The sequence below is a fragment of the Oncorhynchus gorbuscha genome, linkage group LG11, assembly GCF_021184085.1.
Source record: "Oncorhynchus gorbuscha isolate QuinsamMale2020 ecotype Even-year linkage group LG11, OgorEven_v1.0, whole genome shotgun sequence".
Classification (NCBI taxonomy): domain Eukaryota; kingdom Metazoa; phylum Chordata; class Actinopteri; order Salmoniformes; family Salmonidae; genus Oncorhynchus; species Oncorhynchus gorbuscha.
The window spans coordinates 52,868,073-52,891,735 of NC_060183.1; the positions used below are offsets into that span (position 1 = coordinate 52,868,073).

A 23,663-nucleotide genomic window follows, 5' to 3' on the forward strand; every position below is an offset into this window, starting at 1 on the left:
TGCCTCACTGCGGTGGCGGTCAGCCTGTTCCTTGTGCCGACGCACGGCCCGCTGGAGACGATTGTGTGCAGTGTTCCAGATCTCCTCAGCCCACCGAAAACACTCGTCCACCTCGGTCTGGCTCGGATGCCAAGTTGCCAGGGCCGGCTGATACTCCTTTCCAGTGCGTGTTGGGGTGAGGTTAGTGGAGGAGTGGCGAAGGGAATTCTGCCCAAGGTAGAAAATCCACCCACTCCCCCAGACGGGCCTGACAGTAACACCTCAGGAACCTGCCCACTTCCTGATTGACCCTCTCCGCCTGCCCATTTGCTTGAGGATGGTACCCGTAGGTGAGACTGACCATGACCCCCCAGGCGTTCCATGAACGCCTTCCATACGCGTGAGGTGAAATGAGGGCCACGATCTGACACAATTGTCCTCCGGGATCCCGTAGTGCCAGAAGACATTCATAAAAAGAGCCTCCGCAGTTTGCATGGCCGACGGGAGCCCATTCAGAGGAAGGAGGCGACATTACGAGATACTCGTAATGCCCCGTGGTCGTGGAAAAGACCGTTTTCCATTCGTCGCTTGCACGAATGCACACCAGATTGTAGGCACTCCTCAAGTCCAGTTTCGTGAAGTACTGTGCCCCGTGCTTTTGTTCGATGATGATTGGGATAAGGGGTAAAGGATAGCTGAACATAATGGTGGCTTTTTTCAGTTGTTCGATAATCAATGCAGGGGTGCAGCCCCCCATCTTTCTTAAGTCTCCTCTCGGACCCCGAAATAACAGGGTTATGCCAACTCAACCAGGGGAGACCTAAAACAACGGGGTGCGTGGGGGTGTCTATAATCAAAAAGGTGATCTGTTCTAAATGATTATGGGTCAGCAGAGAAACGGGAACAGTGATGTGATGTACAAGCCTTGTCCCTATTGGACGAATATCCAGGGCTTGAACCGGAATGGGTGACTGTAAGGGAACCAAAGGAATGCGTAATGCAGAGGCCGGTGAGCTAAAAGATTCCCGGCAGCTCCGGAATCAATCAGAGCTAACGGGAGTGAGGGGCTAGGATATTCAAGGAATCTAATGGGAAAACACACTGGTTGAGTTAACAGAAATCTTGCATCCTCCCTGGGTTGGAGCAGGGCAATTCCCTGGCTTGTCACCTCCTCGCCTATTAGTGGATAGAGGGCAGGTCAGGGAGAAATTACCCCTTTCTCCACAGTAGGAGCAGAGGCCCAGATTCTTCCTTCTCCTAAGCGCTGCCTCGGGTAAAAGTGCAGAGCACACCTCCATCGGCTCTGGCCACAGGGCTCCGGATTCCACGCAGGTCGTCGGGACCACAGGAGGTTGTCCAACCGGATCGCCATGCTGATGAGCTGGTCGAGTGACAGGTTATCATCACGGCAGGCTCACTCCATCTGTACCTCCTCCCGCAGTCCGCTGCGTAAAACGGTGATCAAAGTCAACTCGTTCCATCCGATGGAGGCCGCGACAGTCCGGAACTCCAGGGCGAACTCTGAGGGGGTCCTAGATCCCAGGTGTAGTCTGAGTAGGCACTCACCCCCCCAGGCCCTCCACGGGATGATCAAACACCGAGCGGAAGAGGATGGTGAAGTGCTCTTAGGACTCGGCCTCGGGTCCACCCGTTTCCCGCTGTCTCCATTAGATGGGTTGATTATTCTGTCCCGTTGTATAATGATAGGAGACAGTAAAATGACCAATAAAGTGTGTGTATATATATATTCATTCATTCCCCACACAATACATTGCTCATCCAATTGACAGACTTGAATACAAATCTAACAAGGACAAGGGTTTTGAAAAAGCACAACTGCTTTATTTTTTCTCTCAATAAGGAAAGGGCGATTATGATCACATATCTGAAAGGATAAACATCAGGTAGGATAAATACAGTATGATCAGTTCCAGAGTGAACAGGTCCTCTGACAAATGAAATATGTATCCTAAAAGTACCAACAAAAAAAGCATCAGGACGATATCTTGGTGTAGGTACAGTAATGAGTGAAGACGAGAGCAGGCGGAAACCAAATTAAGTTTCTCATGTGTGTATAAGACGTTTCAGTGTACACCTTCCAGTCTGTCCAAAAAGCACAGTAGAGATGGGCAATAAGCCAATCCACAAGTGAAAGCAGTCCACCCTGTGAGAACATCATAGTGACCTTTGAAACACTTACCCTTTTATTAGTGATACAATACATGACTCAAACATGATTTTAGACTCCCACCCTCCCCGACTGACCATAACTCTGAATATAGTTGAACAGGTATGCATCATGTACAGACGTCAGTGAAACTGCCATAAAAGACGAGTCTGAACATTTTGTAGTGTCATGGAGCATTAATACGCAGAAACATTTATAACCAGTTATGACATTGGAATAGTAAGTTTCAAAATGAGTGCCCCCTTTTTTTTTTAAAATCACAGATGCCAACAGTTCATATTATTTTTCTAACAAAAATGCTTTAATATTTCCTTCTTCAGAGAGCCCAAAACAACTGCAGCGTTCACCAAAAAACCTACGCGAAGAAAGTACATCAATTCATCAAGCAATTCTAAACACCCTCTTTTGTCGTGAAATTATAACATAAAAATAGATATTTGGACCCTGATTGAGAGTTAGGCTGCGTTTATTGCTAGCGCCACCCCAGAGGCCTTACATGGTGCTGAATGTTCACTAGAGAGGTGTGCCTACTCATTCCTTCACTAACCCCTCCACCTTTCCACCGAGTTGTGTTCAAAAAAACAAACAATAGAGAAGTGTTAAATAGCTCTAGGAGCAAAAGCAAAAACACTATAGGAGAGGGAATATAAAAGCACTTGACATGTATCAGATGTGAATTCAGATTTCAGCAACTCATTACAACCAGAAGGATAGCAATAAAAAGCAACATTTCAATCAGCTGTTGAGATCGTACAGTAAGTCATTGAAGCCCGTCGTCACTCCCAAACACTATAGATACTCCCTAACACTATAGAATAAACAACATTTTTTGCCAGCTCGGTTGATCAAAACCTCACACTACGGCAGCAGTGTCTGCTGTCTTTTGAAATGTTGCGATAGGGTCCTGAATTAGGGTCCTGAATTAGGCTCTACGATTAACACACATTCAGCACATCACATGCACACACTGCATCAACGCTAGGATAGCTTCAAATGAGGCAAGATGATGATTTCTCTAAAAATGTCCTAGTTTTTGCTTCTGTTTACAAAAACACATAGGAGAGAGAGAGAGAGAGAGAGAGAGAGAGAGAGAGAGAAGAGACAAAACAAAAGCAAAAGAAACAGCATTCAAAAAAAAATAACGGAAACATTTTCTAAAAATCGAAGCAGTTTTGTCACAGTTCACGAGCTGTGTGAAGTACCCCAGGGGTCTCTGAGGGCGACACGCCCTAATTCACACCTTTCCATGTTTACACACAATGATGTCCTTAAAATCTGTCTTTGAAGTCCTTTAACAATAGAGCAAACAGGCGATGATTACTTAAAAAAAAAAAAATTAAAACTACCAGCAAAAATCTTCAAAAAGTGAAGGAAAAGGACATTTGTTTTTTACGCTTACAGATTTGATTTCTTGTGGTGACATGTCAAGTGTCTGCCTCCTCTACTGGGCTATAGTCCAAAAAAGTAGTGTGGCAAAAACGGGGTGAACTAGGTGTGAACTATCTGCAGGAGCTGTTCGTTTCCTTTTTTGGATGCAGAGCAACACAGAAAACGTGCATTTATTTCAGATGTTTTTTTGTTACCGTTCTTCTCTCGAAAAAGGACAATGTTAATAAATAAGGAGAACCATGAGTCTGCTTACACACACACACACACACACACACACACACACACACACACACACACACACACACACACACACACACACACACACACACACACACACACACACACACACACACACACACACACACTGTTTAATAATAATAAGTGTCCGGTTCTGATAGTTTGGGGAGTTGGTACAGTATGCCTGCTTGCTCCTTAGTTTGGCGCCCGATCTGGGGGTTGGCAATAGAGGCTGGTAGGTGGCTCGAAAGAGGGTGCACGGGGTTGTGTCTTCCAGGGGCAGGTTGGGTGGAGGTTGAAGGTCCATTGCCATGCCTTGCCCTCCACTTTGACAGCCTGGGGTTTGATGGCTCAGGTGCATGGTGCTGGTTTGCCCTGCCAGCCGGGAAGGGACTCCTGGAGTGTGCTGGTCATCAGGCCCCACGACAGTGCCTTCCCCTCACCCACCAGCTGGCGCTCATTTCGCAGGGCTTTACTCTAAAACACACACATGAGAAACGCATGGATAACATTTCATATCTTTTTCAAGTGGACAACAAAACAATAACAAATGTCACCAAGGAGGGAAATAGTTAAAACAATCTAATTTCAAAACGGTCTAATAGCAAGAATTAGACACCATTAGAAAAAAAGCTATTATCAAGCATCATTTTCGTTTTGCTACAAGTATTATGCACGGGAAAAGATTAATACAGTATTTGTGTAACATTTCAACACATTCAAAAGAAACACCAGAGCATTCATGTAAGAACTGCTTGCTGTGTGTAAAGAACATGACCCTCTTACATCCAAGTTGTAAATATTAGAGGTAAATATGTATGACATTTGATTTACAGCATTTATTTATCGCCTATGACATTTTCTTTGTGCATTTAATTGTGTTCATGTAATGATATGGGATTGTATGTGTAATTTGTTTTGTGCATATAATTGTGATAATGTACTGATATGTGATTTTGTATTTCTTTCCTTTTGTTTCCATAAATGCCCATCTAGAGACACGGGTGTTAAATTAGCATAAACTAGAAACCCTCCTGCAATGCATCGCACGATTGTTTGTTCAATGTCTTTGTACTTGTCCCTATCCAAATATACCAGTAAATGATACTACGTGCCTACAAGATTAGGCTACCCATGTCTATGAGCACCATTTGATTAAATACAGTTCCCTAGGTAAGTTTAAAGACAAGTTAATCTTGTGATGATTATTTTTAACCTCAAGTACCATATTACTGGTTATGACACAATATGTTCATTATTAATTACAATAGTTCATAGCAGTGCATCCAGTTGAGTTCATTCAGAGCCATATATAGTCTGTTCAGGGCAACTTTGACAACTAGACACTAGTTGCTTCTTAACAGACAGAGAGTTGAGGTGCTGACAGTGGACTTTAACCAATCAAAATTAAGGTCAAAATCGATGGAAACGGCAACTACCAAACTCTCTTCATATATGGCTTTGATTTCATACATTGGATTGAAGAAAAACAAAAAACGAAATGGATAAAAATCTAATTACCTATATTTACAGTGGGTGGCTCACCTTCATGCCATCCTCCAGCCCTTTGACAGTGGGCTCAGGGGCCGAGGGGGGGCTGGAGTGGGGTGGCTCGCGCCCGGGATTGGGGTAAGGGGGGGAGCGGATGATGACTGTCTTGTTGACCTGCATGACAGGTCTCTGGATGGGGGTGGGAAAGGGGCCGGTGGTAGGGGGACGCATGTGCATAACCATGCTGCCCTGGGGAGGGGGGACCTGGTGGAACACACACACACTGTTAGCATGGCAACACGTCTCAGTATATATGCATGGGTATTTTTTTTAATGCAAATATTAAGGGGGTTGCGGAGATGTGTGCAAAGCTACAAATATTTTCCAGACTGAATTCTAAAATTACATTTCATCAAATTGCTTTATGCTCGTGACTCAAACGTACACTAAGGTCTTGAGAGGCCATTGTGCCAGAACAGTTCAGGGAAGCTGCATGTCAAAACTGATTAGTCATTCAAGTGGTGCAACATCACAGTGATTTGAACAAGCAGAATGATTGAGTTGAGGTTTCTATAACCTTGCCGTGTAGGGGGCACAGCAGGGCCTCATACCAGCCGGTGGCCGGGTCTCTGTAGCAGCAACTACAGGTCAGGCCAGGGCCACTGCAAGCCCAGCCTCGCTGCTGAACGGCCTGCATGGATGAGGTCTTCTGTTTCCAATGAAATGGGAGGGGGAGGCTATATGAGTGTGTATGGGCAGCTGGGATTATGTGTCAGGACCGTTTGTGTGTGGTGGGGTGGGGGTGGGGGGTACCTACTACTGTAAAAGCCTGTAAAAGTGCCTGTAAAATTGTGTTTGTTTGTATGAGAGTGTGTGAAGTGCACTGGAGAACCTTGATTGTCAGTTGACCTAGTTGTTGATTGTAGAATGTGAACAGTAACTAGTACTACCAAGGTGCGTGTATGTACCTAATGTGTGTATGACTGTGTTGGGTCATACCTGCTGGTTGTAATGCCCAGGCAGAGGGCCCACGGGGCCAGACTGCTTCCCACTGGGGCTGGCAGACCCTGGTCTGATGGGAGAGAGGGAAAAATATAGGTTTACCATTGGCTTCCAATTACATCTATATCATCACTTTCATGCCATTATATGATCACTAAATGTTTTTTAAAATATTGGACAAACTAGAAGAAAACTAAAAGTAAATGCAGCTGTGCTGTCAGTTTCTTGACAAGTCTAAACATTTTACTGGCAGCGAACCATGTAGAATCCTTTGGAATGTTATAATAAAATGAAGACGTTTATAAGGATATGAACTAAGAGAAGACGTTTTGTGATTAAACATAAGTTTCAAGGTGACACTTCGCTGTTCCTGCTCACCTGTTGTATCCTCCAGGCATGCCCTGGGAGTGATTGGGCTTGTCAGAGAACTGGAAGCCTATCTTTTCCATCTGGGAGGTCTGGAGAAGGACAACAAACAAACATCCCCATTAAATATACAAGTAAGAACATCTCAATGCCATCTATGAAATGTTGTGGCATTAAAGTGATAGTTCACCCAAGTGACAAATTCACTATAGTTGTTCCTTACCTTGTAAGTAGTATACGGACCGGTAGACATTGGGAAATTCTGCAAAAAAATCAAGTAATTTTGTAATTTAGGTGAACTATCCCTTCTATTTCAAAGGGATGGGTTTCACTACATTCAACGTGCATTTTTGTTTGTTTATACATGAAATGTTTCCAAATCCAACCTAAAGCTAACATTTACCAATCATTAGGGTAGTTAAGCTGTAACATTGTTGGAAGGGACACTTGGTGGGTCTGTAGAGCTCACCTCTCTACTGCCGGTCATGACAGGGGGCTGGGAGCCAGGGGGGAGCATCCTGCGGGCAGCTCCGACGGAGAGGTTCTGGCCCTGCTGGAGCTGGATGGATTGGGGCAGGATGAGGTGCTGCTGGGCAGAGCCATATCGCAGCTGGGAGCCCGGCAAGGGCATGGTCACCTGGATCGAGAGAGAGAGGAAGGATCATTGTTCGGGCCTTTTAAACATTGAATGAAGAGAGTATAATGTTTCCATTAGAAGCAAAGTAAACTGTTCCTTCAAACTAAGTGTGCCACTGACAGAGTTGTTCCCCTTACCTGGATGAGCTGGGAGTCCATGAGCTGGGAGGAGCTCATGCCAGGGCCCTGGTTCATCTGGCCGTCGTAGACCATGGCCTGGCTGCCGTTCATGGGCTGGTAGTGGGAGCCCGACTGGGGCTTGACCATGTCCGATGGCTGCATGCCCGGGAAGGCCGAATAGGGCCCCTTCAGGGGGCCACCGCCTGACAGCACCATGGGGTTAGGCTGAGACAGATTGGGATGCATGTACACCTGGGACCTGAAGGAGGGAATGGAGTTGAACATCTCCTGGGACTGGGAGACGGGAAGGCCTCCCCGGAGACCGAGCTGGGCCTGCAGAGAGGTGTGTAGGGAGATGGGGATCTGCTGGGCAGCCGCGGCCGCCTGCGTGCATACACAGGAAGGAGTGAATTATAATATTACAGTTTACCCTCCCCCCACCAGTGCATTTTCATGACAAATTGGACATATCACAAATTGCCATGCAAAATGTCATTATTGACTCAGCAAAAATCAAGCACTTTTGGCATGTATCACAAAAACAAAACAAAATCCAGGAGGCACCGATTATTGCCCAAAATATAAAATATATATATTTTTTTACACTAACGTTCAAAGGTTTGGGATCACTTAGAAGTATCCTTGTTTTTGAAAGAAAAGCACATTTTCCCCCCATTAAAATAACATCAAATTTATCAGTAATACAGTGTAGACATTCTAAATGTTGTAGGTGGAAATGGCAGATTTTTTATGGAATATCTATTCAGGCATACAGAGGCCCATTATCAGCAACCATCACTCCTGTGTTCCAATGGCACGTTGTGTTAGCTAATCCAAGTTAATCATTTCAAAAGGCCAGCATCCAGGAGTCGCCTCTTCGCTGTTGACGTTGAGACCAGTGGTTTGCGGGTACTATTTAATGAATCTACCAGTTGAGGATTTGTGAGGCGTCTGTTTCTCAAACTAGACACTAATGTACTTGTCCTCTTGCGCAGTTGTGCACCGGGGCCTCCCACTCCTCTGTCTATTCTGGTTAGAGACAGTTTGTGCTGTAGCTCAGTTGGTAGAGCATGGCGCTTGTAACGCCAGGGTAGTGGGTTCGATTCCCGGGACCACCCATACGTAGAATGTATGCACACATGACTGTAAGTCGCTTTGGATAAAAGCGTCTGCTAAATGGCATATTATTATTATTTTTTATTAGTACACAGCAGTGTACGAGATCTTCAGTTTCTTGGCAATTTCTCACATGGAATAGCCTTCATTTCGCAGAACAAGAATAGAAGTTATTTGTTTCTGGTCATTTTAAGCCTGTAGTCAAACCCAAAAATGCTGATGCTCCAAAATACTCAACTAGTCTAAAGGAGGACCGTTTTATTGCTTCTTTAAAATCAGGACAACAGTTTTCAGCTGTGCTAACATAATTGCAAAAGGGTTTTCTCTAATGATCAATTAGCCTTTTAAAATTCTAAACTTGGATTAGCTAAAACAACATGCCATTGGAACACAGCAGTGATGGTTGCTGATAATGGGCCTCTGTAGATATTCCATTAAAAATCAGCTGTTTCCAGCAACAATTGTCATTTACAACGTTAACAATGTCTACACTGTATTTCTGATCAATTTGATGTTATTTTAAACGTACAAAAAAAGTGATTTTATGTCAAAAACAAGGACATTTCCGAGTGACCCCAAACTTTTGAACGGTATTGTATATAAAGAAGAAAAATAATTGGAATAAAATCCTGTAAGACCCTATACTTGTAAGTGTAGTACCTGTTGGTAGCTCTGCTGCTGGGTCATGGTTGGGGGCACCAGCCGAGGCTGGCTGGGAAAGACATGGCCGTCCAGATACAGCGGGGGGACATGGTTACCTACAGAGACGGAAATACAATTGTTATTTCAAAGGTATAATAACAATGCACAGATTTACATTTCATACAACGCATAGTCTTTTGGCAAATATAGCAATAATGTCAATGTTTAATGTGCGAGTGTCCTCTTACCCTGCATGGACATGGAAGGCGCCACGGAGGCAATGGGCATGGGGGGCATGGACACCCCTCCGAAAGAGCTGTAGCTCACCCCACTGGAGGAGCCCACGCTGCAAGGGGGCTGGGCGCCAGAGGCACCCCCACCAGGAGAGCCCTGCTCGGGGAGAGACTGGGAGTTCTCCCACGCCTTACGGGCCGACTCCATCTGAGAAAGATGGGACGAAGGGATAGAAATGGTCGGTGAAATTACACAAAAACTTTTGTGTTTACTAACGTTTATTTGATCTAACCTTTACTTAGCCAGGTAGGTAACTGAGAATTACATTTATTTAAGACTAGTGTTTAGAGATGTCTGGAGTGTGGAGAGTGTGAGGCAGTGGGGTATGTACCTTGAGTGTGAGGTCAGCACTGGGGAAAGAGATGGGGTTGAGGTTGATGCCAGGCTGCAGGTGGTCTCTACGCAGCATGGGAATGGCCTGGGTCAGGGCCGGCTACACACACACAAAGGTTATACACATCAACAACTAGCCAATGACATCCTTTGTCCATTTTACATCTCATTTATGGTATTTATTTTATCAAGCCACTTCAAGTGTAGCACTTGAAGGATTCCTTTTAATAGCCCACCTTATAATCATGAGGTGACAATGGGAATCCAGTTGAACTCAGTGTATTTGTACTCACATTGCTAACGAGGGCGTCCTGCAGCTTGGTGACAGGGTTGGACACGGGCACTGGGGTGGAACCGGGTGGCAGACTAAAGTCAGAGTCCTTGGCACTGACACCAAACTCGATGGGTGGCACAGGCAGCACCGTGTCCACGTGGAGGTCCACGCCGTTGACGGGAGTGATGGGCCTCCCCTCCAGACGCTCCACACCCTCCGAGCCCTTGCGGTGCTTGAGTGAACGTTCGTTGCCGATGGGACCGGGCTTGTGCTGCTCCTTGCTCTGCTCAGGGCCCGCGTCAGAATCCTCCGAGTTGGGCTCGCTGCCTGTGAAGGAGACCTGCTTGGTCCACGAATCTCCTCCAGATGACTGGATTGAGAGAGCTGAGGGAAGGAATAGAACCATAGAACCAATGTATTATGTTATACAGTTGACAGCACAAGAATGTTCCTATGTAGTTTGGAGGGAAAAGCTGAGTATGGGAAACAGTTATCAGATGGGGTGGAAGATGAGGTGTGTGAAGGCTGGGGTGTTGCCCCTATTCCTACCTGAGCTGTTAGTCTCCCAGATATCTGTGCCCAGGTTGTTGGCAGAGAGTCCCTCTTCTGGCTGATCAATGGTCATGCCCCCCTGCTTCTTGGCAAACCGCGGGGGCATCTTGGAGGTGATCGGTCTGTTTTTTACTGTAACCTGCAGTGTGGCAAAGAAATGCTTTTTTTCCATAGATTAAGTAGAACACAGCACCTCAAGTCATGTACAACTGTACTTAACATAACATATGATTGAGATATTTAGGAAAAAAAATAGTATTTTTTTAAAGACGTATCGTTGCTTGCATGAATCCATTAGCAATTATGTCCCCGATTGAGTCTGTAATACCAAAATGTTTCAAGCAGACCACCATAGTCCCTGTGCCCAAGAACACAAAGGCAATCTGCCTAAATGACTATAAACCCGTAGCACTCACGTCCATACCCATGTAGTGCTTTGAAAGGTTGGTAACGGCTCACAGCAACACCATTATCCCAGGAACCCTAGACCCACTCCAATTTGCATACCGCCCAAACAGATCCACAGATGATGCACTCTCTATTGCACTCCACACTGCCCTTTCCCACCTGGACAAAAGGAACACTTATGTGAGAATGCTATTCAATGACTACAGCTCAGCGTTCAACACCATAGTACCCGCAAAGCTCATCGCTAAGCTAAGGATCCTGGACTTCCTGGCTAATGATCCTAAACACCTCCCTCTGCGATTGGATCCTGGACTTCCTGACGAGCCACCCCCAGGTGGTGAGGGTAGGTGGCAACACATCTGCCACGCTGATCCTCAACACTGGAGCTCCCCAGGGGTGCGTGCTCAGTCCCCTCCTGTACTCCTTGTTCACCCATGACTGCAGGGCCAGGCACGACTCTAACACCATCATTAAGTTTGCAGACGACAACAATGATCACCGACGAGACAGCCTATAGGGAGGAACTCAGACCTGGCCGGGTGGTGCCAGAATAACAACCTATCCCTCAACGTAACCAAGACTAAGGAGAGGATTGTGCATGACAAGAAAAGGAGGATCGAGCTCGCCCACATTCTCATCGACGGGGCTGTAATGGAGCAGGTTGAGAGCTTCAAGTTCCTTGGTGTCCACATCAACAACTAGACTGGTTCAAACACACCAAGACAGTCATGAAGAGGGCACGACAAAGCCTATTCCCCTTCAGGAAACTAAAAAGATTCGGCATGGGTCCTGAGATCCTCAAAAGGTTCTACAGCTGCAACATCGAGAGCATCCTCCTGACTGGTTGCATCACTGCCTGGTATGGCAATTGTTCGGCCTCTGACCGCAAGGCACTACAGAGGGTAGTGCGTACGGCCCAGTACATCACTGGGGGTAAGCTACCTGCCATCCAGGACCTCTATACCAGACGTTGTTAGAAGGCCCAAAAATGGTCAAAGATCCCAGCCTTCCCAGTCATAGACTGTTCTCTCTACTACCGCATGGCAAGCGGTACCGAGCCTCCTAATTGTCCCTAGAATTTCTAAGCAAACAGCTGGAGGCAGGGCTTTCTCCTATAGAGCTCCATTTTTATGGAACGGTCTGCCTACCCATGTCAGAGACGCAAACTCGGTCTCAACCTTTAAGTCTTTACTGAAGACTCATCTCTTCAGTGGGTCATATGATTGAGTGTAGTCTGGCCCAGGAGTGGGAAGGTGAACGGAAAGGCTCTGGAGCAACGAACCGCCCTTGCTGTCTCTGCCTGGCCGGTTCCCCTCTTTCCACTGGGATTCTCTGCCTCTAAACCTGTTACGGGGGCTGAGTCACTGGCTTGCTGGGGCTCTCTCGTGCCGTCCCTGGGGGGGGTGCGTCACCTGGGTGGGTTGATTCACTGTTGTGGTCGGCCTGTCTGGGTCCCCCCCCCCCTTGGGTTGTACCGTGTCGGAGATCTTTGTGGGCTATACTCGGCCTTGTCTCAGGATGGTAAGTTGGTGGTTGAAGATTTCCCTCTAGTGGTGTGGGGGCTGTGCTTTGGCAAAGTGGGTGGGGTTATATCCTTCCTGTTTGGCCCTGTCCGGGGGTGTCCTCGGATGGGGCCACAGTGTCTCCTGACCCCTCCTGTCTCAGCCTCCAGTATTTATGCTGCAGTAGTTTATGTGTCGGGGAGCTAGGGTCAGTTTGTTTATTTGGAGTACCTCTCCTGTCCTATTCAGGTGTCCTGTGTGAATCTAAGTGTGCGTTCTCTAATTCTCTCCTTCTCTCTTTCTTTCTCTCTCTCGGAGGACCTGAGCCCTAGGACCATGCCCCAGGACTACCTGACATGATGACTCCTTGCTGTCCCCAGTCCACCTGGCCATGCTGCTGCTCCAGTTTCAACTGTTCTGCCTTACTATTATTCAACCATGCTGGTCATTTATGAACATTTGAACATCTTGGCCACGTTCTGTTATAATCTCCACCCGGCACAGCCAGAAGAGGACTGGCCACCCCACATATGCTCTCTCTAATTCTCTCTTTCTTTCTCTCTCTCGGAGGACCTGAGCCCTAGGACCGTGCCCCAGGACTACCTGACATGATGGCTCCTTGCTGTCCCCAGTCCACCTGACTGTGCTGCTGCTCCAGTTTCAACTGTTCTGCCTTATTATTATTTGACCATGCTGGTCATTTATGAACATTTGAACATATTGGTCATGTTCTGTTATAATCTCTACCCGGCACAGCCAGAAGAGGACTGGCCACCCCACATAGCCCGGTTCCTCTCTAGGTTTCTTCCTAGGTTTTGGCCTTTCTAGGGAGTTTTTCCTAGCCACCGTGCTTTTACACCTGCATTGTTTGCTGTTTGGGGTTTTATGCTGGGTTTCTGTACAGCACTTTGAGATATCAGCTGATGTACGAAGGGCTATATAAATAAATTTGATTTGATTTGATTTACCGGAGTACAAAGTCTAGGACAAAAAGGCTTCTCAACAGTTTTTACTCCCAAGCCATAAGATTCCGGAACAGGTAATTAAATGGCTACCCGGACTATTTGCATTGTGTGCCCCCCAACCCTCTTTTTACGCTGCTGCTACTCTCTGTTTATCTCTCATTCATGTACATACTACCTCAATTGGGCTGACCAACCAGTGCTCCCGCACATTGGTTAACAGGGCTATCTGCATTGTGTCAAGCCACCCACCAACCCCTTTTACGCTACTGCTACTCTGTTCATCATATATGCATAGTCACTTTAACCATATCTACATGTACATACTATCTCAATCAGCCTGACTAACAGGCTGTATGTAGCCGCGCTACTTTTATAGCCTCTCTACTGTATATAACCAGTCTTTTTACTGTCACTTTATTTCATTAACTTACCTATTGTTCACCTAATACCTTTTTTTGCACTATTGGTTAGAGCCTGTAAGGTTGCACTTCACTGTAAGGTTGCATTTCACCTGTTGTATTCGGTGCACGTGACAAATAAACTTTGATTTGGAATTATTTAAATTTGACTCAAAACTGGGTCTATACTCTAGGCTATTTTGAATGTTCTGTCAACTTACAGGAGCTCCTTGTTCCTTTCTCCTTCTGTCGTCTTCCTGTGGGCGCCGCAGCTGTTTCTTGGGCAGGTCTTGGAACCCATCTGGACTAGGACACCCAGAATCCCCCTCAACTGGAAGACACACGTGCGCCACATTAAATCAGTCATCTGGCCCACCAGGTTGAGACCCCTGGTTTAGATTTAATTTGAGCCTTGCTTAATTGACTCAAGTAGGTGTTATTATGAAGTTGGTGCCTAGCATACTCACTGGGGTAGCTGTTGAGGTCGTACTGAGACAGTGGTTTGGCCAGGTCTCCCTTCACAGACCTGGGCTTCAGCTCCTTGTCCAGCTTCTTCCCCGAGGGTTCGTTTGCCTGGTGGCCCTCCTCAGACTGCTCAACATTGTAGACTGGGCCTGACTCCTCTGGGCTCCTGCTGGAATCAGGTAGAGACATTCCATGAGTCAGGTGTTACCACTTAAAACATATTATTGTGCGAAAGTGTTGCTGAGGTTTGTTTTTAGAAGCTCCGGTATATTGATGTCTTGAGAATGTTTTGAAACAATTAAGTCAAGACAAAACAATATCAATAGTTTTGTTGAACGTTCTCACACCAAGTTCGCATAAGCCAAAGTTAGCACAGCACTCACCTCTTATGGTTGGAGGACCCTCCATTCGGCCAGCCGTCATTCCTGTTACAGGAGGGCAGAGTGTTAGGTTTCTCTGAAGAGCGTGTCATCTTGTTCCCATCCACCTCGCCCTTCCTGTTCTGCCGGTCCACCAGGGGGCGCTGGCTGGAGAAACTCCTCTTGGCCAGCTCCCTCTTCTCTCCAGACCCAGGATCCCCGTGGCCTGAGTCTGAGTGCACATCTCCCCCGTGTGTCTGCTGCTGCTGCTGCCCTCCCCCACGCTTCTCCCTCCAGTCACTGAAGTCGCTGTTCTCTGAGCCAGTCTCCCAGTCCTCCGCCTGGCCGTGCTGACCACCGGACCTACCCCCCACTCCGGAGTAGTGGCCACTGGACCAGCCGTCCTCTTTACCTCCCTCCTTGGAGCGGCTCGGCCAGGGGTTCGCGAATCCTTCTGATCCATTGATGTACTCATCGCTGGTCCACTGGCCACTGCCAGGCTCTCTCTCTTGACGTAGTCGGCGGAAACGCGGGGGCTTGTCCTGGCGCGGTGGCCTCCGTCTTCTCAATGGCTGTTGTCCAGGGTTGTCGCTGTCTATGTAGTACTCACCCTCCCCGCTGCGGTCCTCAGCGCCGTTCTCCATGAAGGAACCAGTAGAGCCAGTAAACTTGGGGGTGTATTTGAGGGGCTCACGCTCTGCAGGTGGTCTCCTGGGATAGGTCTCGGTGCCCAAGACGTAGCCGTTCTCCTGCATGGGCCCACCGCCACTGCCAAACTGAGTCCCCCGTCCTCTCCAGGTGGAGATGTCTCTGGAGCCGTTGTTGAACCCTCGGCTGGTGTTGTAGCCCCTGCCAGTATCGAGTCTGGGAGGCAGGGAGCGGCCAAAGCCTCCGAAACCCCTGCTGCTGGCTTTGGCCTTGTCGCGGGCGTCACTGGCCGCCTGTTCTTCCGTGTACACCTTGTTGGACCTCCAAGAGTCTCGGTCGGCCTTCCTGGTCTCTCCCTGCTCTGGGTAGCTGCCACCCTCTCCGTTTTCAGAGCCCTTCTGGCGTCGCCGCTTGGGCAGCTCCTCATACTCTGAGGTCTCGCTCAGAGTCTCGCTGACGTTGCGCCTCCTCGGCTTCCCCCTCTGCAGGTCCTCCACCTTGACAAAGTCCCTGGGCAGTCCTCTGCCTCTGCCTGGTCTCTGGGTTCCAGCAGCGTCCCTGCTGTTGATATTGTTGTTGTAGCCTCCTCTGGGGTTCTCTCGGCCTCCCCGGCCACCACGGTCTCCTCTTGAACTGAACTCCTTGAAGCCGCCACGGCTCCGACCTCTACCCGTTCCCCTGGCTCCGGCAAAGGCCTGCTCCTCATCGATGAAGATCCAGTTGTTGCGTCGTGGTGCACCAGGCTCCCTGCTCTCCTGGCTGTCTCTGGAGGACTGGCTCTTTCCGCTGTCCCAGCTGTTTTCCTTCGGCAAATCCTCACTGTGGGTACTGGCTGGCCGCTCTATTTTAGCAGGAACTGGTGGTTGTTGCTTCTCTTCTGGCTGCTTCTCAATAGCAGGCGAGGCCGATCGTCTGTTACTTACTAGGGGCTGGTTATCTTTCTTCAGGTCATATACGTTGGTGAGCACCTCCTTTTCCAGGCGGTAAGGGACTACCTTCTCCTCAGGCTCCACTTTGGGCTTCTCGTTCTCCTTGTCCTCCACTTTGAGGGCCTTTAGCACAGGCTTCTTGATGGGACCGGTCCTGCGGGTCAGGGTCCTACCGCCAGTCTCAGAGGGCTGGCTTACACTGCTGGCAGGGGTGCTGGAGTCAGGATCAGACCACTGGTTCTGACCACCAACACCAACTTCCTTCCTCTGGCCTCCATCTCGCCTATGGAAGTCTGAGTCAAAAAACTTTTCCTTGGAGGTGTCGAAGACTTCGTCACAGGGTTCAGTGCCGTCCTTCAGGTACCTGTCTTTGGGCTCCTGTTTGGGGTAGTCGCTGTCTGCATGCTGCTGCTGGGGCCGGCTCGGGGCTGAGGAGAGCAGGCCTTGGTCGTGCGGGTGGTGATCCCTGTCGGGACCTTTGCTCTGGTGGTAGGCCTGATGGGAGAGGTCACCAGATGGGTTGTCTAGGCATTCGTTACCACTCTCTTCGTACAAGCCCTGCTGGGAGCATGTCCTGTCAAACCGGTCGTCTGGCTGGCTCCTGTCTGAGCTCTCGTGCTGTCTCTGGTAGGGTGGGGTGAAACTGCGAGGGGGGTAGCCATCTTGGTTCCACAAGGGGTAGGGCTCGGTGGAGGGGGCCCTCCGCTCCTGATGCATGCTTGGATGGCAGCCATCGTCAGAGGGGGACCCTGGGCTGTTCAGATGGTCTGGCTGCATCCTCGATTTCATAATTCCTACACAAACACAGAGGTGGTAATCTACAGTTCGAGATGATACAGATGCAGGATTATTTGGAGATCCATATCAATCTAGAAAGTTTTGACCATGATGTCACTAAACTAAAAAGTCAATTAAGAAATTAAATCAGGAAATTCATCATTCCCTTTAGTAAAATAACACTATTTTCTCAGGTCTCACCTGAAGAGTGGACAGCATTGGGGTAGTAGTCCACGGGGGAGCGGCCCTGGGCCATGCGGGGGTCCAAGAAAGGGGGCATCATCATCCAGCGGGGGTCGAAGCCCAGCATGTGTGGGGGGTAGTACCCCCTCGGGGGGTGGCTGGAGCCCGAGGGGGCGAGGTGGCCAGACTGCTGCTGCTGCCAGTGCTGCATTTTATACACTTGGTCCTGAGAGGGGGAGGGACGACAGCGCATGAACCCATTATGTTCACACTGGTAGAATTATTCACCTCACATAAAAAAGTGACTAGATGCATTTAAAGAAGTGTACTATATGCAGCGAGTGGTTATTTCCTGTTTTGTCAATTGCCTATTGCTGTGCATCCACCACAGAACTGATTAAAACACTACACAACAGAACAAAAACAAACACACCCATTTGCCCCCTTCATAATACACGACGTCCGTCGTTACAGATAACACCTGCTCCTGTGAACTGACGGGCCTTTCTCAAGCCGCTAATCCCACCAGGAATTAGGGGAGGGATAAGGATTTTTGGGGCTGGAGGGAAGGGGCTGCTGGGAAAGCATCAGATGGCGTTGGCCGGGCGGCTCACCTGCTGCTGCTTTTGGAAGCGGGGCGGGACGGGCTTGGAGGCCTGGTGGTTTGTGTAGTCGGGCAGGGGAGAAGTGGGATCAGCCCCGCCATCGTCCTCATTGCGGTAGGGGGCGAAGCCCAAGGTGCCCTCTTCCCTGTAGTCCTGCTGGCCGGGGGAGTGCTCCAAGGGACACTCAGTGTCTGGGACAGGAGAGGGAGCATGTTATAATCCTACTTTTACATAGCTACCCATGTTTCCAGTGTTGCCATGTTTGGAGTTTTCCAGCCAAATTGGACTACTTTGAAAGCGGTGTCGCGGGTGAAAATGTATTTGTCACGGGTGGCAGGTTTTTGGGCTACTTCTAAATTGTACAGTGGCCACCATGGCATTTATCTTAAAAAATATATAAATTTCACTGTGACCTGCTGCTGCTGACTATCAGGCAGTGAGCAAGCTGTTATTGAGTGAGTGAATGGTGGAGAGGGGGAGAGCCGAAGGGGTGTGTGTGTGTTGAGAGCACAGGCTGAGAGAGTGCTGCAGTAGAGGCAGTTGAGTCACGGAGACAGCAGCACGCATACACGTCATGACAACTTTTTACCAGTTGTAGATTGGTCATTACGGAGACGACCTTTTCCATAAAACCTTCTAATGCGCTAAAACTGATATAACAGTGACAAAGCATTAGAAAACTACTTCAGGAGCACTAGAGCTCTTTGGATAGATTTGCTCAGGAGGTGATTTAAAGTAGACTGCATTCTAATGTCAACTTTTCTTATGTCCTAAGAACAGCCTTTAGCCTTGGTATATTGGTCATATACCACACCTCCTCTGGCCTTATTGCTTAATCATAGCAGTCAAAACAAGTTAAATCCACATCCATTGATGGAAAATGATCTGGAGAGATGAATAAGGTCAATTCATTTTTCCCTTGCAATATATTCTTACACTCGCAAGAATTATTTTGACGGAAAACCAAATTTTGCTTCTTAACCTACATCATTAGAAATGACATCGATATTCCTTCTTAATTCGCTCAATAACGTTATGGGAAAAGGGTTTATTGGATAAATTTGGCAACTCTCGGGCAAACATTTTTGGGGGCCTAGTTTTCAAGCCTTGTGGGCAGTTTCAGAGGTCATTGGGCTAGAGATTTGAGTTATTCCTGGCAACCCTGTATGTTTCCTACATGACAAATCAAATCAAATTTTATTTGTCACATACACATGGTTAGCAGATGTTAATGCGAGTGTAGCGAAATGCTTGTGTCATTCAGTAATAGCCATACCGTTTGAAATTAAGCGTTTTACTGAAAGTGCACACTATGACTGAGAATTGCAAGTTAGTATTTTCAACTGATAAATCTGAATAAATAAATGTTTACTAAACAAACACTAATGGCGGTTTGGTGTTACCTTTCGTACCATATTGCCAGCTCTCCTGGTGGTTTTTGCTCTCTCTCCCAGGGGACAGTGCTGCCTCCTTGCTCTCTGCATCCTTCACTCCCTCCTCAGACCTTGACAACTGTCTCTCAGTCTTCCCAAACCTCTCGTCTAGCCTCTTGAGCTTCTCGGCGCAGGCGGCAAGTCTCTCCTCACGGGCGCGTCTCTCCTCCTCCTCCCTGCGCCGACGAGCTCTCTCCACTGCCTCAGAGAGTTCCGGTGATACAAACTTGGCCCGGGCTGGGCCCTGGCGCTCCTCCTGGTCATCCAGGGGTTCACCCTGGTGGGCCATGCCAGGCACGGAGCTCTTCTGCTGGGCCTAGAGACGCCACAGAGGATGGTTCGGGTGTTAAAGTGGGGACTACATGGTTTCTGTGTACAACGGACTTAGACACCAGCATATAAATGTGACTCAATTGTTCTCTTCCTACAGGTGTATGTACTCTTTATGCTTTAACCTCTTCGGGGTAGGTGGGACGGTAGTGTCCCACCTGGCCAATATCCTGTGAAATTGTAGAGCGCGAAATTCAAAATACAGAATTCGTAATATTAAACATTAATGAAAATACAAGTGTCTTACATCGTTTCAAAGCTTAACTTCTTGTTAACTTCACTAGGGTACGTAGGAAGCTAGCGTCCCACCTGGCCAACATCCAGTGAAATTGCAGAGCGCCAAATTCAAAAATAGAAATACTCATTATATAAATTCATAAAAACACACAAGTGTTATAAATCGGTTTAAAGATGAACTTATTGTTAATCCAACCACTGTTTTCAAAAAGGCTTTACGGAGACAGCATACCATGCGATTATCTGAGAACAGCGCCCAGCAGACAAATCATTACAAACAGTTACCAGCTAAGTAGAGTTACACAAGTCAGAAATAGCGATAAAATTAATCACTTACCTTTGATGATCCTCATATGGTTGCACTCACAAGACTCCCATTTACTCAATAAAAGTTTTGTTTTGTTCGATAAAGTCCCTGTTTATATCCAAAAACCTCATAACTTTGTCAATATAAAAGGTAAACAAGAAAGGCGTGCTCTCTGTCACGCTCATGAAAAACCTCTGGGACACTGTAGGGTCCACTCATTCAGAGTGGTCTTACGCTCTCATTTTTCAGAATACAAGCCTGAAACAATTTCTTAAGTCTGTTGACATCAAGTGGAAGCCAAAGCCAATGGATACTGTAATGGCATTCAATAGAAAACTACAAACATAAAACAATCTCACTTCCTGGATGGATTTTTCTCAGGTTTTCGCCTGCCAAATCAGTTCTGTTATACTCAGACATTATTTTAAGTTTTTGAAACTGTAGTGTTTTCTATCCAAATCGACCAATTATATGAATCTCCTAGCTTCTGTGCCTGAGTAGCAGGCAGTTTAGTTTGGGCGCACTTTTAATCTGGAAGTGAAAATAGTGCCCGCTACCCTAGTGAAGTTAATCCAGCCGCTTTGTCAGATTTCAAATGGGCATTACCGCGAAAGCACACCATGCGATTATCTGAGGACAGCGCCCAACGTACAAAATCATGAAACATTTTCCAACCAAGCAGAGGCATCACGAAAGTCAGAAATTGCAATAAAATAAATCACTTACCTTTGAAGATCTTCCTCTGTTTGCAATCCAAAGGTTCCCAGCTACATCACAAACGGTCCTTTTGTTTTATATCCCAAAAAAGTCAGTTTAGTTGGCGCGCTTGACTCAGTAATCCACCGGTTTCCCTCATTCAAATTGCATACAAATAAATCCCAAAAGTTACCAATAAACTTCGTCCAAACAAGTCACACAACGTTTCTAATCAATCCTCAGGTACCCTAATATGTAAATAAACAATCAAATTTAAGACAGAGAATAGTATGTTCATTACCGGAGATAAATAACGAAGTGCGGGCCCTCATCCATGTGCAACACTACAGACAAAATGGGAGCCACTTACAAAAACTACAAATTCTAGCTAATTTTTCAAAAAACAAGCCTGAAACTCTTTCTAAAGACTGACATCTACTGGAAGCCCTAGTAACTGCAATCTGGGAGGTATTTATTTTATATTCCCATAGACAACTATTATAATGAGTGGTGAGCTCAAAAAAAAACATTCTGAATGGATTCTCCTCGAGTTTTCGCCTGTCATATCAGTTCTGTTATACTTACAGACATTATTTTAACAGTTTTAGAAACATTCTATCCAATACTACCAATTAAATGCATATCATAGCTTCTGGGCCTGAGTAACAGGCAGTTTACTTTGGGCACCTCAAGTCATCCAAACTTCCAAATACTGCCCCCTACCCCGAAGAAGTTAAGGCCTAAATATTAGTTAATCTTACAGTGACCTCCACCATATCTCCATATAAGCTTCTGCATTTATATCCTGGAAGTTGTAATTAAACATTCACTTTTTAATCACTACAAGGCACTACAAGGCAATTTGAGTCTTATTTCAATCAAGGGTTATTGATAATAGTCATGTGCATTGTCTGAAGACTTCATAAAGGTAAAGGTGAAATGACTGGACAGGCTTCTGCCACACTTATTTAAACTCAAAACTTCAGAGATCAGTGGTATTGAAGGCTAGGGGACCAGGCAAGGGTAGCAGTCTGAGGCACAGTGGACTCAGGTATGACCTTACCTGTGGTTCTCCAGAGGGGAACCTGCTGTTGGTCTTCCTGTGGGCCATCTGCTCCTGGAAGGCCAGGTAAGCCTCCTCCTCAGGGCCCTCCTGGGGGTACGCCCCCTCTCCTGTGCTCAGCGACAACTGGTGCTCGCGACGCTGGTTCTCCCATTCAGCCCTGGGTCAGAGATAGAGCGCACAATCAGTCACTGCTACAAGGTCACTGCTCTTAAAACTACAGAAATAACACCAACAATATTCCATTCAGTCACAAACACAAAGGGGGTGGGGGTAATTTCACCACATCTTGTTCTTTTCGGCGTGCTCCTCCTCATCGTCACTGAACTTGAGTTTCTCGCCATAATCCACTTCTTCATGGATACCTGGAATGGTAAGAGAACAACATTTTTATCAAGGTCAATCTAGTTCCGCTACGGCACATCCACAGAAATGTTGTTTCAGTCTTTGTATGATGCGATAACAGAAAGCCCCCCCACCTGCCCAGCCATCTTCACAGTCATTGTCCAGCTCGTCCAGATCCTTCAGGTCCTCTGGGTTGATGATGGCCGGACGAGGGGGTCTGTCACCGGGCCGACGGATGGGTCTGGAGGAGAGGTTGCGGGAGGGCCCACGGATGAAGCGGTTTTCTTCTCTCCTAACCTCACCGCTATAAGGAGATTATGAACATGGGGAGGTGAGAGACCTGCGATTATTTTTGCAAAGAAAACAAAAGAATTCACAGAATCTTCAATTGTATTATCCATTTTAATCTTTCATTATTTTAACTGAGCATCGCTTTCAGAGAGTAGGCATATGCTGGTGACAACTTACTTGACAGGCTCTTGGTTGATGTTGGGGTAGGGCTGTCTGAAGGTGGGCCGGTTGTCAAAGCGAACTGGGGCGACCACAGTGACAGGGCCAGTGTGTTCAGCAGTGCCAGGAGCATCACGAGTCTCTTTGGGGCACATCTGAAAACCAATAGACAAAAAAATGTACAGTCAGAATAGAACCTTGCATTAAGGTGTCATGAAGTGAAAATAAATTAAGAGTAGTATTGTGCTACTTACGAAGGCAGGCAGCATGTCGTGGTAGGTGGTGGTGGTAGGGTGGTGGAGCTGGTGATGGTTCAGGGCAGGGGGGGTGGGCCTGCGGAGGGGCTGGGCAGGGCGCAGACAGGGCTCCTTGGGCTCTAGGACTGAAGGGGCGCTGACAACGGTGGCAGGGGTGGGACTGACCATGGAGGCAGAGAGGGGGACAGAGGGGGGAAGAGGTGGAGGGGGGGCTTCCAGTCTCAGCTACGCCGCTGGCCTTGCCCTCGGAATCTGAGGGCAGGCCTGCTGGCAGGGATGAGGGCACAAGGTTCCTCCCACCACCCTCCCTCCAACTTGTCACATCTGGAAAGACAAGAGGAAAACAAATTTGAGAAAATAAGCTTGTGTCTAAGGAGTTAGAGCGTGAAATTGCAGTGTATTCAGTTTTTTAAAGTATGTGCACAATATTTTCCCACAGCACTTATTAGCAACTGCTCCACTATTCAGGCATGTGGATTCCTTTTGAACTGGAGTACATGTTTGTGCCACCACAGCTATGTCCACTGGACTCACTCTGCGGGCGGAGGCTTGGTCCGGGCCCATACGACGGATCGAAGGCGCTTCTTTCCTTGCCAGCCTTGTCCTGTTCCCCAGCAGCCTTCAGCGTTGGAAATTCCTCGTGAGAGAAGGGCTGCAGTCGGTTTGAGGCCCTTAAACCTGCTGCCG

General features: G+C 47.4%; 1 protein-coding gene across 5 annotated transcripts; it reads right to left on the reverse strand.

Moving 5' to 3' along the window:
- Positions 1-1,799: 1,799 nt before the first annotated feature.
- LOC124048928 (protein PRRC2B-like) lies at positions 1,800-23,281 on the reverse strand. Of its 5 annotated transcripts, none has more exons than XM_046370106.1 (24): positions 22,974-23,281; positions 22,738-22,874; positions 22,404-22,573; positions 22,208-22,289; positions 21,925-22,084; positions 19,271-19,607; positions 17,868-18,049; positions 17,272-17,479; positions 14,741-17,087; positions 14,360-14,526; positions 14,114-14,223; positions 10,617-10,758; positions 10,087-10,451; positions 9,792-9,893; positions 9,415-9,607; positions 9,185-9,282; positions 7,427-7,792; positions 7,122-7,289; positions 6,876-6,914; positions 6,665-6,744; positions 6,284-6,356; positions 5,862-5,993; positions 5,339-5,548; positions 1,800-4,270 (listed from the first exon to the last, which is right to left on the reverse strand). In XM_046370106.1, the coding sequence occupies exons 1-24, from the start codon at positions 23,142-23,144 to the stop codon at positions 4,145-4,147; spliced, it is 6,165 nt and encodes a 2,054-aa protein (XP_046226062.1). In that variant the 5' UTR covers positions 23,145-23,281; the 3' UTR covers positions 1,800-4,144. The 5 variants fall into 5 exon arrangements, with proteins under 5 accessions (XP_046226062.1, XP_046226061.1, XP_046226060.1 ...); XM_046370105.1 differs by having other exon boundaries at positions 14,360-14,523; positions 19,262-19,607; XM_046370104.1 differs by having other exon boundaries at positions 19,262-19,607.
- Positions 23,282-23,663: the final 382 nt, after the last annotated feature.

Bases quoted from the DNA above. Each gene is read 5' to 3' on its own strand.
- LOC124048928 (XM_046370104.1), bottom strand. From the start codon at position 23,144: ATGGTCAGTCCCACCCCTGCCACCGTTGTCAGCGCCCCTTCAGTCCTA. The intron at 22,574-22,737 runs GTAAGTTGTCAC...ATCTCCTTATAG, and splicing joins ATCAACCAAGAGCCTGTCAA to CGGTGAGGTTAGGAGAGAAG. The intron at 5,994-6,283 runs GTATGACCCAAC...CATTGGAAACAG, and splicing joins CTGGGCATTACAACCAGCAG to AAGACCTCATCCATGCAGGC.